At 40.1% G+C, this 18,596-nt stretch overlaps 1 protein-coding gene across 4 annotated transcripts in view; it reads left to right on the top strand.

The window, feature by feature from the left end:
- The window catches only part of myo6b (myosin VIb), a 52,295-nt gene extending 34,076 nt beyond the window's left edge, over positions 1-18,219 (top strand). For 2 of the 4 annotated variants that reach the window (XM_034222334.1, XM_034222335.1), the window contains 6 exons: positions 9,611-9,771; positions 9,880-9,930; positions 12,781-12,884; positions 14,106-14,240; positions 16,108-16,326; positions 16,983-18,219. In XM_034222334.1, the coding sequence (XP_034078225.1) occupies positions 9,611-9,771; positions 9,880-9,930; positions 12,781-12,884; positions 14,106-14,240; positions 16,108-16,326; positions 16,983-17,182 (870 nt within the window). In that variant the 3' untranslated portion in view covers positions 17,183-18,219. The remainder of the gene's footprint in view (positions 1-9,610; positions 9,772-9,879; positions 9,931-12,780; positions 12,885-14,105; positions 14,241-16,107; positions 16,327-16,982) is intronic. The other 2 variants (XM_034222337.1, XM_034222338.1) reach the window with 1 other exon arrangement.
- The last annotated feature ends 377 nt before the right edge of the window (positions 18,220-18,596 follow it).

Here is an 18,596-nt window from a genome sequence, read left to right on the forward strand (position 1 = left end):
ATATCAAGTGTGTACAAGTTATACTGTATGTCTTTTAACGTTTCTGCTGTGGGTATATTTGTGTTCCTGTGCATACATGAATGAACTCTTAGTTCCCTGCAGACTCTTCTAAGCTCAATGTTTACTTCAAATTAGGTAACTGACCCTTACACCCCTGCAGCGACTGAATGCTCACACCCTGCTATTATAATCACATTTAAGATATTTTCCTAGACATAATCCTAATCTGTGATTGAGCTGGTCTATCATTGGCTTAGTCTCTGCAGTATATTGTGCAGTATTGTTTGAGTTAGAATAAATCCTGTCACGAAAGTATTACAAAAACGAACAAAACAAGCTATTTTTGAAGATGTCACTTTGCACTCTTCAAACAATTGACAATAATAGAAAACAACAATGGTAATGGATATGTTTATGGTGCTAAAAGAAGCTCAAACAGCTTGAAATGGCATTTAAGGCCTGTCCACACAGCGGCGTGCGTTGAAGCTTGCTGGCAGGCGTGTCTGAAACTCGACCAACAACCAATCACATGAATCTCCCGCCCCTGACACACAAGCAGCGGTTTGATTGGCTAGAGCTTGTACTGGCATATGATTCGATTGGCTGAAGGTTCTGCCGAGGCTTCAAAAGTTGAACATTGCTCAAATTTTGCAGCGAGCCACGCCAGCAAAGCTCCGCTTCGCTTCTCACAATGCAATTCGGCGAAGAGTGACGTCACCCCATTCAAAGTGAATGGTGAAGCTTTCAACGCACGCTGCTGTGTGGACGGGCCGTTGGGAGCTTCAATATGAAACCAACTCCTGGGTACAGGACTACTCCTCTCTTTAGAGTCAAGCAATAAACACTGCATGAAAAGTGAATTCAGATAAATGCAACTTTAGTTTGCCTACAAATGAACAGCAACACAAATGCAACATTCACACTGACATAAAAAAATAAGGAACATTTGTTTTAAGGAGCTTGGTTTGGTGATCAGTTTAAGTAAGGATGTGTATTTGTTGTGGAATTTCTGCCAAGTTTCAAGATACTACGAAGTGTGTGTCTGAGAACAATATAGGAAAAAGGTTAACTGTGTTTGAGTTCAGATCAGATGGGGTCTAATCTGTCAGTCACATACATTAGAGTGCACTCTTTACTCTTACCATTGAGCAGAAGGTTCATTCGGCTGTTACAGTGTCCAGGTTGGACAACTACTGGAATCGTTGGATCTCCTTCACTGGATCTTCTCACTCAATAATACACCTGACCTGCATTCACAAACAGGCTTAGTCTAATACATTGACACAAAACAACTATCAGACATTAAAACAGTAATAGGTTAAACGGTTTCAGCTAAGCAGTAAAACACATATAGTATACACATTCACATTAAACATATACACCTAACTCTCTCAGTAAAAGAAAGATGGTATTTTCCTATAGAAACAAAGTATTTCACCAGTAAACACAACCTTTTTTTAGTAGAAAAACTACATTTCCAGGCGCACTATTTGTTATGAAAAATATTGCTTGAAAAATGTGCTATGCTACACTGACTGTAATAATCTATGTCAACATCATGAAACGTGTTTTAGAACTCGACATTATTAGAGGTTTTTCATCCTTTTTTATGCACCATGACATTTCCATTTAGACACTTGATAACCACTTGATTGGGGTTACATGGAAATAAATGCGTTGCTAACACTAACGCATCACTAGCAAAACAAGCTAGCTTACCCAGCATGAGAAGCGCTACACATTCACCGGCACTTCCGGATGTCCCGTGGGTTCTTCAGGTAAAACGTTTCACAATTATCCTATCACTGCTAAACTTTCAACTGTTTCTAATAAGTTAATTCTATAAATGAAATACTAACAAGCCGGTACAACGTCCTACTTCATACTCGCAAAAGATGCACGGCAAAAACCTCCTGTCAATTTCAGGGTAGGCCTACTACACTGTAAAATATATGTTAATTGTTTTAACCACACTGCAAGACCTCATGTTAACCTAGTAACTGCACTGCAAAACCTTGGTGAAACCAAGTGCTGAATATTGTATTCAATTAATTTCTACCAATGTTGTTCGGCTGTGTTACAAACAGAACTGGAATAGGCTATAGGCAGTGGTGCACTGTAGGCCTCTAATAACATTTACAGGGTTAGGTACTTTAACCCTTTGTGTTTTCTTTACATTTTGACGCTATTACTTTTATAAGTGTACTATAATGTTGAATATATGACTACTACTACTTGAACGTGTGACACACCGGCCATTCTAAACAGTCTTTTCTTGTCACAGCACACAGTACCACTAATTTAAAGGGGACCTATCATGCAAAATGCACTTTTGTACATCTTTTATACATGAATATGTGTCCCCGGTGTGTCAGGGAAACTCACCAAGTGTCAGAAACAGGGCCGGTCCTAGACTTTTGGGGGCCCCCCTCACTCTAGCGCGTTCTCACTACACAAAACACGGAACCAACTGTTGTCTTATGATGTTAGCATAAGCACACATATTGTATAAATAAGCATGTAAACACCGTGGACCTAACCTCTTGGGGGGTCCGGGGGCATGCTCCACCGGGAGGATTTTCTTTTAAATATTGAAGTTAAAAGCATCAATCTGGTGCACTTTGAGAGCAAAATTAAGAGATCTATGGACACATCTCTCAACACCCATATGAAACTGAACTGTAAACAGATTTTTCTTTATGGATATTTTACAAATCACTTAAAAGGTGGGGTAGGTAAGTTTGAGAAACCGGCTCGAGATACACTTTTTGTTATATTCCATGGAATGCTCTTAACATTCCGATAGCAATGAATATCTTAAGTGCTTTGACAAAAAGTCCATAAAAAATGTCATCTGTGGAAGCCGTACTACTGTAAAAAGCACGACCACTCATCTGAGCCGGCCCGGCTAAAATAACTGGATGGCCTACCTGCCTGTCAGCCTTCCATCTGTGCACAAACTTATCTCGTGCCTAGGGCTGGGCGATTTGGCCTAAAAATAAAATCGCGATTTTTTTCTAACTAATGGACAATTTTCGATTTAAACCTAGATTTTTTTCTGTTTTTTTCTAAACAAACCAGACCAAGGCTCTTTTAAGTGAACGACGGGAGCTGGCTCTCGCCCGCGAACGAGCCGTTTTTTTTGCGGAGGGATCTAGATCGGCATGAAGGCACATTATGCAATGTGCACATCATCCCGCTTATTACACATGGCATGTCAAAATTCTTCCCAAAGGTCAAGGAATACCATGATCATAACACCAGAGGGAGCTCCACAAATCATGTGAAACCCAGATTTGGCACAAAAAAGGGGGAATACACGTTTCGCAATTATGCCACATCAAGGTGGAACGCTCTTCCCACAACTGTAAAGGAAAGTAAAACTATACTTACCTTCAAAACCTCTCTTAAAGAGCACCTTCGGGGGAGAGCATTGCAAAACTGGCCCCGGTAATGGTACAAATCTCAACCTGTCGTTCAATGGACAGCTTCCCCCCCCCCCCCCCCCCCCCCCATCTATGTATATACTCGCATTTTAGACTCTGTTACTAACTGTATATCTGTAGACTTGGTATGTCTTAAATGTCCGGTTAGGATGTATTAGAACGAAATCTAAAATGAAAATTGTAAACAAGCAATCTGTATGTAAAAAACCACCTGTATGTAAATTGTAGATAAGCCATCTGTATGTCTTCTATGTCTTATATGTCTTAAATGACATGATGAATTGGAAATGGGGGACCCTGATGTAAACAAGACGAAAGTCTTTCTCTGGTCTGCATCCCCTTAACAATTGTATGTTTTGAGCTGTACTGTACTGTACCCAATATACAAGCTGTTAATAAACTTTTCAATCAATCATGGCCACATTCTCAACAAAGTAACGACATGACTCCCAATATTAATTGAAATGCTTTTATGGATTTAGAAAATGATTTTATTGACTTAAAAAATAGTTTTATGTATTGATTTAAATTGACAAGCATCCGCTAAGAAAAGTAGTCCGTAGTTACTGTTTGAACTAACGTAGCAACGGCAGGAACTGCTTCGATAGTGTTTTTGAGGAGCTTTTTGATTACAGATTTGAAAACATCGTTGCTTGCTTTAAAAGTAGCACACTTCATGATGTCAGACCTTGGGAAGTATCTAGATATCCCTGCCCTAATGCAAAAGTAACTGCCAACTGAATATGTGTCGCCGTTTGATGTCTATGTCTGGACCGCTGCGTAAAAAGGAGGGTTTCTGCCCCATTACTTCTCTTCTTACTTCTATAAGAATAAAACACGGAGGACGGAGATCTCTTTTTCTCCCCCTCTACAGACCGCCCAGCAGCTGATCTCAGAGCACGCTCCCCTCTCCTGCAGGGGGGCGTGGTCAGCTGCAGCTCACAGAATCAGCCCCCTGCAAAAACAGCGCTGGAAAAAGCAAATGGAGCGAAATGAGGCATGGCTAAAATGCAAGATATTTTTGGTATTTTGAAGAAAAAATAAATATTTATATACTTTATATAGGTCGATACAGTAGCCCCTTTTTTTTTTTTTAAATAGTTTGTATAGGTGTTGCTATCTGTTTTGTGTAGCGTGGTTCTACAAGCAAGTCAATGCATTCATTGGGTGGTATCAGAGATTTACACGGGTCTGTAAATGCAATGAAAACAATTGGCCACAGCAAATCATTTATATTAAACTTTATTTACTTTATTTACTCTTGAATACTTCAGTACAAAGGATGTATTGAATAATTTAAGTGATATATGTGTACACAGAGCTGCAGATCGGGTAGTCACAGGCAATGTGGCTGAGTTTTGTGCGCGTTCTGGAAAGTGAGAGAGTAAGCTACTACGGAGTCCCTTAAAGCAAAACAAATCTGCGGAGTCTAGAAATGTTTTTAAATCGCGATTTTTCGGTTCAGCCATTTCACAAACCGTAGGAAAGTAAAAATGCAAATTAATCGTTAAAACCGAAAAAATCGCCCAGCCCTACTCGTGCCCTCATTGGTCATGTGCGCGTTCGTGTGTGTTGGAGGAGGGGCTCTGTAAGGAAGTAGCAGATTTCTTCCGGCTGTGTATTTTCAAATTCTAGCGCACTCGAGCTGGTTTCTCCAAAATTACCTACCCCACCTTTAAACTGTATTCTTGTTTTGTCATATAGTATTTCATAACTGTTTTTCATGTATTCTCTCTGGCTGTCCATCTCATAATGTTCACATAGAAACTGGCTGTCAATAGGAATATCATTCAGAATAATTATAATTTCTTGCAAAAATCTGTCACAAAGAGAGGTTGCACATTTAAATTCAGGTGTTGTTATGACAACGTCAGTGGCCAAACAGCCACATTTACTGCTGCAAATACGTTCAATCATGCTGTTGACACGTAAAGCAGTGGCAACTATGCCACCATTTCAGCTGACTTTTTCTCAGAAATACTGTCACATAACATCCATGTATTTCAGTGCTAGGTTGATGCTTAGCTAAGCTAACTATGAAACACTTTAACTGACAGGACTCCGGATCAACTGTGTACTGTAAGGTAGCTTCTAGTCGAACAGTAAGTCAACATTTCCCAGAGAGCTTTCTTTGAAATCACCAGGTAACGCTAAAAAATATTACATTTAGATTGTATGGCAAAGTATTTATTTAATATATCTGGCTATAGCTACTTGCTAACGGTTTAGCTTACCCCCGCGATTCAAAGTAACGTCAACGTAGCTGTAATTTGCTTACATGTTCGCATAACTTGGAAATTTACTGACATTTACATACCTTGTTTACCTGGCTCAAGTGGTGGCTCTGGGGTTGTTGTGTGAGCCACCACTTGAGAATTTTCGTCCTCTTATGTCCATCTTCAAAAACTCTGAGTCCAAATGACTGTTTATTTTAAACATTGTCACAGCTCACAGGATAGGTACCTGTCAGCCAATAAAACAGATGTTTATTTCTATTCAACTCTCTGGTTGGTCTTGGTGGTTGCATTCACTGAACACGAGAAATTACAATCCTGCCGTCCTCTCTATCAATCAATCAATCAATGTTTATTTATATAGCCCAATATCACAAATGTTACATTTATCTCAGTGGTCTTCACAGTTTGTACAGAATATCAGTATGACAATACGACACCCTCTGTCCTTAGACCCTCACATCGTACAAGGAAAAACTTCCAGAGAAAACCCCACAGTTTAAAGGGGAAAATGGGAGAAACCTCAGGGAGAGCAACAGAGGAGGGATCCCTCTCCCAGGACGGACAGACGTGCAATAGATGCCGTCTGTAAATCGAAAAGATAATACATTTGCAACATAGGTAGTCCAAAAGTCTCTAGTGTCATAATGAGGTTCAGGTAAAGCACGGTTATTGACTCAATAATATAATACATGACTTTGAGAGTAGGCAATCTAGGCATATTAACACAATTAATTAAACATACTTATCACGGCGACGGTGCTGAGATAAAAAACAAAATATATTTAAAAAAATATATATATATATATATTTTTTTTTTTTTGCTAGGGGGCCCCTTAATGGCTGCGGGGCCCTAAGCAGGCCGCTTATGTCGCATAATGGGTCAGGCCGGCTCTGGTCAGAAAACACAACCCTCTCTCTTTTCCTCCATACCCAAATCTCTAAAAACGGGGCTGCAACGGAGCTGATTATTATTTGAATTTTTATGCACGGACCTCACAGCTGTTCTCACTGGTAACATCGCACAGCGATGAAAGCAGTTAATAAAATAATATCCAGAGGATGCATGCAGAGCTTTCATTGGCTGAGATAAGTCCGGCCGTGGGTCACTACTCTTTTAAACATCACTGTTGCCGGAAATACATCCGTGGAGGACCCATCAGTGTATCCTCGATTATAGCTCCTCCAGAGAGCCTCCTCGATGCTCGGTCCTCGAAGTGCATTTAGAGAAATGACATGTCCTTCAACATGGCGCGCTGAAATCCATTTCAGGGTCACTACCGGAGGACCGAGGAGTCGAGGAGGGGAAATTAGAGAAATGAGAAAGGGCCCTAGTCTCCGGGCAGACTCTGCCTGCTCTCCCCACTGAGGGAAACGCTCATTTGGTCACCCACGGCCACAGCTGGGTCCTGACATTGGTCAGATTCCCAGTGGGTTGCCCTCAGGCTCTTGATTGATGACTTCACTTACTGCAGATTTTCTCCTAACAAAGTATACGTTTTAGCTATCCTTTCTTTTATTATGTCATGCCTGTTTCACTCACTCACATTTTATTTGTCACTTTTTATGTGTAATTGCTTTTTTGCTCCTTTCCTTTGTTTTGTGAATTTTCCGGCTCTGGTCTTATCACTACACACACACCTGTTTCTCTTCAATTTTGCCATCATGTCTCACCTTTACCATCCATTCATCCATCTGTTACGCACACATCGCACCTTCTGTACATCTGAAGCGTTCTTTTTTCACCCAAGGCCTTTGGACATTTGCATGCTGTAATTGTTCCCCCTTTTTCTAGTAGTGAGACAGTTGACACCAGGTTGTCATAAGCCATATGTCTCAGGGAGCTGTCTGTAAAGTGTGTTTATCCACTGCTCTAAGGCTCAAAGCTGCAGCATTAAACTTCCTAAGGTATCAGCTGTGACTGTGGTGGCTTTTTACTCTTTGTTCTTTGCTATTTTGTGCTGTGTCAAAGGTTAGTCTGGCACTGTCTTGCTCCCTCTGACTTTGTATCATGGTGTCTTTCAAGCTAACGCGATTTATCCACAGTCTTCAACTCTGCAGTTTTACTTTCTCTTAAAAGGAGACCTCACTCAATTGAAGACTTCCAATGTCACTTTCATTTAATATAGTGAATTGAATATTTGTGAACATAAATCATTTCTACATCTGTCTATATGTATTCTTTTAGGATCCTCTTGTGAAATGGGAGGGAGTTAATGCACTTTAGTGGCTTTATCATGATAACATTTATTGTACTTGACCATAGCTTTTTTTTGCACAAAAAAATCAACAGTTACAGACCATCTTACATTTTTTTGGAAATAATACAAAGCAAATCATGTGAATCACGCATACAGACAAACGAACATGAAAAGACAGAGACACAAACAAAAACAAAAAAACAATTGTGTGTAGCAGAGAACCAGGGGGTTACATTACAAATAGAGTTTTTAGTTGAAGTCTGATCTATACGGGTTGACAAACTCAATCCATCCCTTCTCACTCTTGTCAAATGTGTCTGTCTTGAGTCTTAGAGCAAATGTTAATTTTTCCATAACAAAAATGTTGTGCATCACATGAAACCAGTCTGCTAGAGTAGGTGGTACTTGGCTTAACCATTTTTTCGTTATGGCTTTTTTACTGGTGACTAGCATTATTTTAAACATGTACATTGTCGAGAAGCCAAGAAGCTGTTGTGGCATCTTACCCAGGTACAGTACTTGAAAGCAGAGATCAATCTCAATGTTTAAAACTCTTTCCATTCCATCTCTTATTGAGTCCCAATAGTGAACCATCCCAGGGCATTCCCAAAACACATGATGGTGATTGGCCCTCACAGATCCACAGCTTCTCCAGCACACCATCTGCCCCCTCCTTGACTGCACTGGTGTTATAAAGTATCTGACCAGATTTTTCCAGTTAAACTCTCTCCATGTTAGTGAATTGGTTGATTTCCATTGCCTTTCAATGAAGTTGTCCCACTCTTCTATTGATAAGACAAAGTTTCCTTCACGTTCCCACTTTTCCTTTATGTAGGACGTGTTCACCCCACTTAGCTCCTGGAGGCCCTTATACAACTTAGAAATAGTCTTGTGACCTTGGTTAGCTCTGTATGCCGAAATAAATACACTTAATATACCAGTTCCAGATAGTGATTTTAACATATTCTCTTTACTAATCAGTTTGTTCACATGATGTGACCATAGCTTTTTTTTTTTAAAACATTGTCAAATTCACTGGGAGACAGCCAACGGTGACTTTGGGGTTTTGCATAAAATTTGAGTAGTAGTCAAAATTATTTTGAGCATAATGCAAGGGTTTATTTAAAATCTGCTTGCACAAGCTATAAAACAGCTCAACTTTCACACTAAGGCTATCACAATTTTAAGTGGCCATGCAGCCCAGCTGCTGATTGGACCATGTATGAATAATATATTTTAAACGGAAGAGGCATTCATATTTAAAGCTCCTCAGAGAAAAAATATCCATTGTAGACTTCATTAGTGGCTTTTATATACAGTAAGGAGATAGGATATGTATATATTTTATATACACAAACCGATACACTGTACCTATTATTTTTTATATATTTGCCCTCTAGGTGCCTTTAGGGATACATTTGATGTAATTAAAAAAAGGTATTTATTGTCTCTAAAAGGGAAGAAAAACCTGGGTTTTGACTCTGTGTCAAAGTTTAAAAAAATGTCCCTACTGATTGTTTGTCTGTTGTTTGCCCTGTCTAGACAAATACCCAGTAACGCTTTTTTAGCAGCTCTACATCCCGGATAAATATGTCTAATCCGGCACGCAGCAGAGCTTTAGCTGTTATGAAGGGTCTTGCACACAGCACCTGTTTTGAGAAAGGAATAGGTTTATGTAGATTTCATAAGGCCCTGTTAAAAGCTATTGTGTGTTTGTGTGTGTTTACAGGCGGAGTTGGAGGTTCAGCTGGCTCAGGAGCGAGAGGAGCAGGTCCAGCGCAGCACCATAGTGGAGCAGGAGCGCAGAGACAGAGAGTTAGCCATGCGAATCGCCCAGAGCGAGGCCGAGCTCATCACTGAGGAGGCACAGTTGGATGCAAGTCTGCGCAGGTATTGATGTTGATATATGAACAAAAAGCCCCAGGTTAAACAAAATGTCATTTTCACCTCAGCATGCATGTGTAACTGCAATTCTCCTGTTGCTTTGTTTTCTCCCAGTGACGGTTCTTTTTCAGATCTCCCTATCTCTTCATCCTCAGCCAGATCCATGTAAGATATCGGCACAGGTTCCTGTAACTGTCCGTGTCCAAGTGAACCTAACACCAGCAATAATCACTCCCTGTCTGTCTGTCTGTCCTATCCTCTGTGGTAGTCATACATGTCTTAAATGCTTATGTAGGATAATACCATCAATGCAAAGCCAATGAAAAATAACCTTTAATTCAAGAAATCACCGGTCCAGTTTGGATGCATGATATATTTTGACGAGGCATGAATCATGTATGATAACTGCTTTCTCAAAAATGAAGATGGAGCTCCAAATCAAAATGAGAGGCGGATCCGAATGAGCCACATGTGATATTTTTGTTTCTCTGATCTCAATTGGCTCTGCATGAGTCTGCAAGGGATAAAGCTTATCTCTGTCCCTAGCAGTGCTTGCAGTCATGACCGTATGTGTGTTAAATGCTAGAAATGTAGGTCTTCTGGATACATTCATAGTTTTAGAACTGTTTGTAAATCACGTTAGAAGTTTTGTCTTTTAGTCTTAATTTGCTAACTCTTCTGTAAATCTATCTTAGATCTCACTAATGATATTAGATTTTAATTACCAGGTGTTTATAGTCTTAGCTACTAATTAAGATAGCTGTTAGCAAATTGTAAATCCCGAACGTGATAAATGTACGCTAAAATAAATCAAGGTTGACTTTCGATTTCATACGGGACACAGACAACGGTCTCCTGTGTGAAAGAGCTTTTGGACATGCTCTCTATACTACATTAACTCATTCCTCTGAGGATACCCTGCACATCCCTGCTCACAACGACAGGAGTTACCTAAAAATGTATTATTTATTATATATAACTTTTAGTGCATTTTTTTTTATTATGTATATGTACCAACAGTGAATAAGAAAAGCCTGACAAAAAATGTATTACACATTCTTTGAACTATATATATTCGTCCAAATGTTTCTATATTTTTCCACTTTGTTGACGTGCTCTACTGTTTGCAAGGTTACAAACGATAATAAGTTGTGCTGAGGAGCATATTGCGAAGTACTGTTCCCATGGTAACCTTCAGTTTAATGTACCTTGCACGCAAGCTGTGTTTGAAATAACCCCGTGTTCATTCACTATCGCCCTTACTAGAACACATATAGGAGGATACAAAGTGCAATATGGACTGAAAAAAGATGGTCGAACACAGCCATCGATCCAAATCCAACGTAGCCACCCGTTAGTGATTCTGACCGTTCATTATCCTTTGAACTCCAAAATATAGAAATGGGAGTGAATTCCCTTAACCACTCTGTGTTCAAAGCCAGGAGAAGTTCTCTTAAAGTCAGCATGGGGCTTATATCTGCAGACCCCGTCGAGCACAAAATTATATCTGATCCAAAGCCTGTAATCTTGTCACTGTTGGCTATGGCATCGAGGGGTCATAGTGCACGGTTCCTAGCGTGAGTCAGCTGACCGCTGGAAACCAAAAGCAGATCTGTTGCAGGAAAGAAGATCCAAAGGTCACGTGGATCACATGTGCACACCTCCGAGCTTAACCACATTAAAGCTGCGTCCAGTGGAAGTATACGCACTGGCTGGTGTAGTTTGTAGTCTCCCCCCCGTGCAACCATCCATGTTCCTGTACACCTTCTGCCAAAAACAAAGCCCTTGCTACCTCTTTGTGTTTCACTGGCTGCAGCAAAAGTAAAGCCACACTAGTTTGGTCCCAATCATACACTTGCACGTCTCAGGCAGGTCGACGATGATCCCGAATCATCTTCCCAGTCAGTATGAATTCTACATGGTAATCTGGCTGATTTGTTGATCAGTAATCCTCTTCTCTGAGACATTAGCAGCTCTGCCGACTGTAAATAGAGGAGGTAAATCCTCCTCATTATTGAATTAGCAGCCTCAACTCAGCAGGGAAGCTGGCACCTCGGCTAACATGAGCTCAGATGGCCGCAGCAGTCACTTCACTAGCTGACACACTACAAAAACTCGAAATCTTGCCAAGTATATTTGTCTAATATCTAGTCAGAATATGTCTTTACACTTGCTATAAGACATAATAACTTCAGAAGTAACAATGCAGAGAGATATCGGGTCTTGTTTTTAGACGTCATCTTGTTAAGTCAAAACATCTTATTTTGAGTTGTATCTCGATGAAAATTATGAAATGTATCTAAATATCCCTTCTTATTTCAAGAAATCTTACCAAGCTCATTTTCACTTGTTCTATTGGCAGATTTGTGAACTCAAGTGAAAACACCTTTGTTTCAACTTGTTTTTGGAGCAGCATTGTTTCTAGTGCACTCCACCAATTTGATTCGTTCTGTTTAATTTCACATTTATTTTTCAGTCAATCTCATATTCTTGATAAAACAAACTTAAAGGAGAGGTCAAAACAAAGCCAGAGAATGTAGGTCTGAGCCTGGTGGGGGCTTGGCATCATTTTAAGTGGAGTTGAAACAGCAGGCTGCATGATATGGACAAACTGTGCTCTCAGCTCCCTTGCTGACCGGCCCCTAATGTGAATTTAATCGGCTGAGACAATGAGGGGGGGGCTTGAAAGAAGTGAGGCATCCGTTTTCATTTCTCACCAAGGGCGGTGAACTTAATCAATCCTGTTTCCCTTTTTAATATTCATGTATTTGTCCGCCATTGAAATTCAACATCACACTACCCTTGACAATGATTCCATCCAGTTTGATTACACATCAAATGTAGCTCACTGTGTTTCTGAGGAGCTGCTCTTCTCTCTCACTCCCGTCCCCTGAAATATATTCAGCGTTGAAAATCAAACCCTTAATCTGTGTTACTCCCACCTTGTCAAACTCTCACCTGTCCTCTCTCTCTCTTTCTCACACTCACCCACGTTCATCTGCTCCTCGCTCACAGGGGTCCTCAAGTGCAGGCAACTAAAGCTGCTGCCGGAGTGAAAAAGTATGACCTCAGCAAGTGGAAGTATGCCGAGCTGCGAGATGTCATCAACACTTCCTGTGGTGAGAAATCCCTAAATAAATTCAGCCTGATGCAACCTTTATAGAAGTGTGTGTGCTCTGAACCTGCCGTTACATCAAGACTGTAGAGCTCTTAGTGATAAGCATCTATTTTCCCTCCTTAATTCATAATGCATTTATAGTTTTCATCCCCAATATTAAATCATTCAGCAGCCGCATGTTGGCACTTTTGGTAAACGTTTCTCCTCTGTGTCATGTATCTCTCCTCTCACGCCTGTAAAAAGCTGAGGCTGCAGCTGTACAGAGTGTGGACACGAGCCTGAGAAATCTAAAGAGCGATCTGAGGATGTTTCCCACAGCTGCCGGGACTTATCAGCATGTGTTTTATTGGAGAGAGGAAATTATCATCATTACTGCCCTTCTAGTCATTCCCAGCCAACCCCCTCCTCAGTCAGCATGAACAGCAGATGCCTCTCTGCTTCCACACTCATCACTGCCTTTATAAAAGCCACTGCAGTACTGATCAGTGTGAGGGGTCTGACATCCCCCTGTGGGTTTCCAAGGACATCTGGCTCATTTGTGGAACCCATTTGCTTTGGTGGTGATACCAGAAACTGTGTTTGTAATCCAACTGATTATGGCCTTATGTTCACTGTGTTCTGTGAATGTTTTATTTTATTATCGAAAAGAAAATGTTGCACTTCTCGTCTCAAATATGTGAAGCTTTATTTGTTTTGCTCTGCTTTGCTTTCATCAATGTGTTATTCAAGTCTGTTTCTTTAGAAATGATTGGAATGAAGTGGATTTAAAATCACTATCACTAAGACCACGATTATACTTATACAATATTACAAGCATTCTTTCAAATTAGTGAGTACAATATTTTCTCCTTATACATACAAATTCAATATTAGAAGTGGAAAATTCAAAATGTACAGCATTACAACCAACTTGTTAAGACATTTTAAGAAATATATGTATTTGCTTTCCAAGCACACACTTGGGTTGAAAATAAAATGTCAGGAAACAAAAGAGTTGAAAGGGCCACATTTAAGATACAAGCCAGCATTATGGGAAATATAGTATCTAGGATTTGTAAAGCTGGACCCCTACTAAAGACCATAATGAGAAGAGTCTTGAGAAGAGTCAACATAGCTGGAAGTGAATACTTGGGAAGTCAAATGTGTACGCTCCATGTCTTTCCTTAACTCTTTCCTTGTTGCATTTATGTGAGTACTCACAGTGGTGTTGTTGTGTGTTCAGACATCGACCTGCTGGCGGCCTGCAGAGAGGAGTTCCACCGCCGTCTGAAGGTCTATCACGCATGGAAGTCCAAGAACAAGAAACGCACCGATGACGGACCTGAGCAGAGGGCTCCTAAATCTATCACTGACTACGGTTTGTGGAGTCATTCATATCTGCATCATCCAGTTGCTCAACTCCTTTAATCACCGCATCACCTGTGGATATGTGCTGAAATCTATATATACACAGCACACCTCGCCCCAGGCACATGAAGTTACAGGTGACAAATGTTGATTTTCTCCACTTTCGCCCCCCTCTGTCATTGGCAGGAAGTGATGCCCTGCACACAAATAACTCGCCCGTGTTTCCTAACATTCAATTAGCCGACAAGACGCTAAGGCCTGGGAATGCAGCTGCCGTCTGTCTGGCTGTGTCAGAAATATTTGTTCTAATTAGCAAGTAACTGCCAGCCCTGCCTCGTCAGGCTGCTCTGACAGCTCGCTCTGCTCATTTCCTTCTCTACTCAGCCATGCATGGTCTGTGCCACAAACACACACAAATGTTATCGAGCAGCTTTAGAGCTTACTGGTCCTCTGCATTTCTTTCCTTTTCATCTTTAAAGCAAATATTACATTTGATGGGAACTTTTGATTCTCTGGTGCTTCTTCTTTCACTATTTACCCTCCTTTCTCTTTGATATGCCAGCTCCTGAAAGCTGTGCGGTGTTTGTCTTATAATCGGATCCTGTTTTGGCCTGCTGATGCAGCGGGGGTCTTATCAGGGGCATTTCATAAGAGGCTAAAAGCTGCTTTAGTGGGGCTTTTCCATGTGATATTTAGGGGAGAGTGGGGTAAGTTGAGCAATTTTTTAGTTATGCTGTCATCTAAGCAAGGAGAAATGACACATAGTCAAATGAAAACACACCTATAATTCAGGATGTCTCCTATCAATGGCAATGATAGGAATTCATATTTGATCAAGCGCAGTGAAAATATGACTTCTTAAAAAAAAGTGGTCTTGTGGCTCAACTTGCCCCGGGTTAGGGGTACTGTAAGTTGATCCAGGTCAGGGGGTAAATTCAACCACTCTTCAAACCTGGGCATACCTACTTAAAGGTAACTTTAAACAATAAATAACAAACCAAATACAAGTTTAGTTTTTCAAATATTTTTTATATACATTTCGATTGATTGATTTTTTTTGTAACATGTTAAAAGGAAAAGTAATCATACTTGATCATACTTGGTGATACAATTTCATACATCTTACCAATCAAACACAGGGTAAATTCAACTTTAAATGTAGCCTACAATGAGCTCTTATCATCAACTTGGCCTACTTTCATTCATTTCTCCATTGAAAAACTGGCTCAACTTACCCCAATGGCCCATGGTTCACTTTACCCCATAGCCACCATTTTAGAAAAAATAGCCTAGCATTAAAATTCAGAGTCATCTTTAGCTTAATGATTTTTAATGAACATGGTTTAATACGCTACCAACACATCAACATATACAATATATATGTTTAAACCTGGATACATTTTTTTGACATGACAGCTGATATAGCTGACATCTAGAAAATGTACTTTGACAAGCAAAAAAGTTTGTTTGTAAAATGTTTTACTTACCAGACCACAATGAGCATCTCTCTTTCATGGGAAATGGGAGGAGCTTGCATAATTTCTGGTCACGTGATTACAACTATAAGGCGTTGCCTGGTTACAGGGGGTGGTTTAATTTACCCACTGGCTCAACTTACCCCCTTCTCCCCTACTTGGGCCTTTCCTGGATCCTTTTTGATCTTTGTTTTGAAAGCTTTTGTAGATTTTTGTTCCTGCCCCACTCACCTTGTTCTGTGCCGTTAGCAAATGAGTATTATCTGGTTATTTAAGTTCAAATCACAGATGCTTTGTTGTGTATGCTTCTACTGTATGGAGATACACAACACTCTTCACATTAAATAGAAGTCTTATCTTACCTTGGACCTTGAACCTTATATTTTAATGGTGCGTCTGCAGCTGAGCAGAACCCAGCTCCTCCGATGGCGGCCCAGCACCAGGAAGTGGCCATGAACCGCCAGCAGAGATATTTCCGCATTCCTTTCATCCGGCCCGCAGACCAGTACAAAGACCCGCAGAATAAAAAGAAGGGCTGGTGGTATGCCCACTTCGACGGGCCCTGGATCGCCAGGCAGATGGAGCTGCACCCTGATAAACAACCGATTGTGTTGGTCGCAGGTGAGTCGGATGCTTTCACTTTTCCTAACACTATCACATATAGAGCCTCTCTAGAAAATCATGTGTATGTGTTGCTTTATATTTGGGGGGGGCACAATTATTATCAGTCATTTATTTAGTCCAGTGTTTCTTGACCTGTTTGGCTTGAGACCCCTTCAAATAAATCAACACTTACTCGTGACCTCATCTCAGCATATAGACTTCGTTTGGATAAGAGTTAGAAGCAATTAAATGAAAATACAGATCCAGATTGTTAAGTTTTAAAGATTTTTGAAGACCTAAATCGTGAAATACTGTTTAACAATGCAAACTGTTTACATAGAGCAAGTAGAAGTATTTTACTTACATTTATTTTTTATATTTGAGCGGTCCCACACGTCAAACACTTCTGGTTTGGACTTTAATAAGAGAAAATTGTGAAAATGATGTCTTCCAATCACTTTTGTTCTCTTAGAAACTGTCCAAAATGTCTATGTTAATCAATCAAAGGAAGCATCAAAATGCTTAAAATCCCTGAAATAATTGTGTAAATGAAGTCATTATTTTAGCCTTACTTGACTTGATCTATACACAGGAGTTACAGTAGGTGAACAAATGGATGATGATACTTGTGCACCACACATCAGTAAACCTATCCTTATTGGTCCACCTCTCAGGGAAAGACGACATGGAGATGTGTGAGCTGAGTCTGGAGGAGACGGGTCTGACCAGGAAGAGGGGCGCGGAGATCCTGCCCCGGCAGTTTGAAGAAATCTGGGAGCGCTGCGATGGGATTCAGTACCTCAAGAAAGCCATCGAGAACAAGCAGGCCCGGCCCACGTACGCCACCGCCATGCTCCAGAGTCTCCTCAAATGAGGCAGCAGAGGAGAGCGTCCAGAAACCTGACACTGACACAGACTCACACACATGCACATTCAGGGGCAGAGTGCCTGTGGTTTGTGGGATAAATAGAAGTAAGCACAGAGAAAGAGGCTCCTTATAGAATCTTACTGTATGTACTCATCTCAAAAGTCCTGCTTGTTCTTTATGTTCACTTTTTATAACTTCATTTGGCTGTGTGACACCCTATTTGTCTAGCATTAGAATGTCAGTCTTAGTACGATCACACTGTGAGGCCTTAAAATGAATTATCACTGCACTACACCCAGCAAGTCTTAACATGTGTGTAGCTTATCTAACTATTAACCCAAAAACCTTAATGGTCCGCAAAAGGGACGATAAATTAGACGCAAGAAGAAAGAAAATATTTAAAAGTGTGAACAAGTCTATCAAGTCATAATTCATAGTCTATATTTATATTATATACATACAACATATATATTTCTATAGTTATCTTATACTGTATTTCATATATTTCAATCGTCCATCTACTTACATTTTGACAAAGAAACGGGACAATCATGTGATCAACTTTATAAATGCCCACTAACTCCATATAGTCAACAAATGCAGTGTTAAAGATAGATGAATGCGTTTAAAGAACTGTGGTTGAATATCATCTTAGTCTTTATGTTTCTGCTGCGTCTACAATTCAGTTAAAATCCCTGAAAAAGGGAATCTCTTTTTTTGTATTGTTGTTCATTTGTTATGCAAGAGGGAAATGTGGAAGTTAGCTTTACGTTTGCAGTTTTGTGGATTGTTTTGCAGACAATGTCTTTTGTGTGTGTGGGTTATGTGTGTTCATGTCATATTTCTGCAAGCTCATTACTTGAGTCCTTTGTTAGTTAGACCAGGAACATCTCATTGGTTAAACCATGCAGTACCTTCCTTTAGGCTTACAATTATGTACTGAAAGAGAGAGTAGCCTAATAAAACTGATTAACTCAAAACAAGAGCTGGTTACACGGCCTTTGTACTGGAATACTGTAGAAAATAAATGTGTGCCCCCCATGTTCCTGGTTTCTTCTTCTTTCTTAGTAACTATAGATACCTGACAAGTGAGAAGGAGTTAATTCTGTGGTTAGTGTTAGGGAAATGGATCTGACATCTAGCAGCTAAAGAGATTAGCGTGTAGATTAATTAAACAACAAAGGCTAATGTGAGGCTGATGTCGTCACTAAGCTTAGGTCACTCACATTAAGTCATCAAGTGGATTAAAAGAGATTTAAGGTTCTCTTTTGTCGACATTTACTTGATATTTTTCTCTTATAAACATAGAAAAAAAGAAATGTATGAACCTTAAGTGGACCTTGATTTGACTGCCAACATGTTTTGTACTTAAGGGCCTCTTCAGTGCAGATTTCTTAATATTATAGGTGTTGGAGCTACA

This window comes from Gymnodraco acuticeps, unplaced genomic scaffold (assembly GCF_902827175.1).
Source record: "Gymnodraco acuticeps unplaced genomic scaffold, fGymAcu1.1, whole genome shotgun sequence".
Classification (NCBI taxonomy): Eukaryota; Metazoa; Chordata; class Actinopteri; order Perciformes; family Bathydraconidae; genus Gymnodraco; species Gymnodraco acuticeps.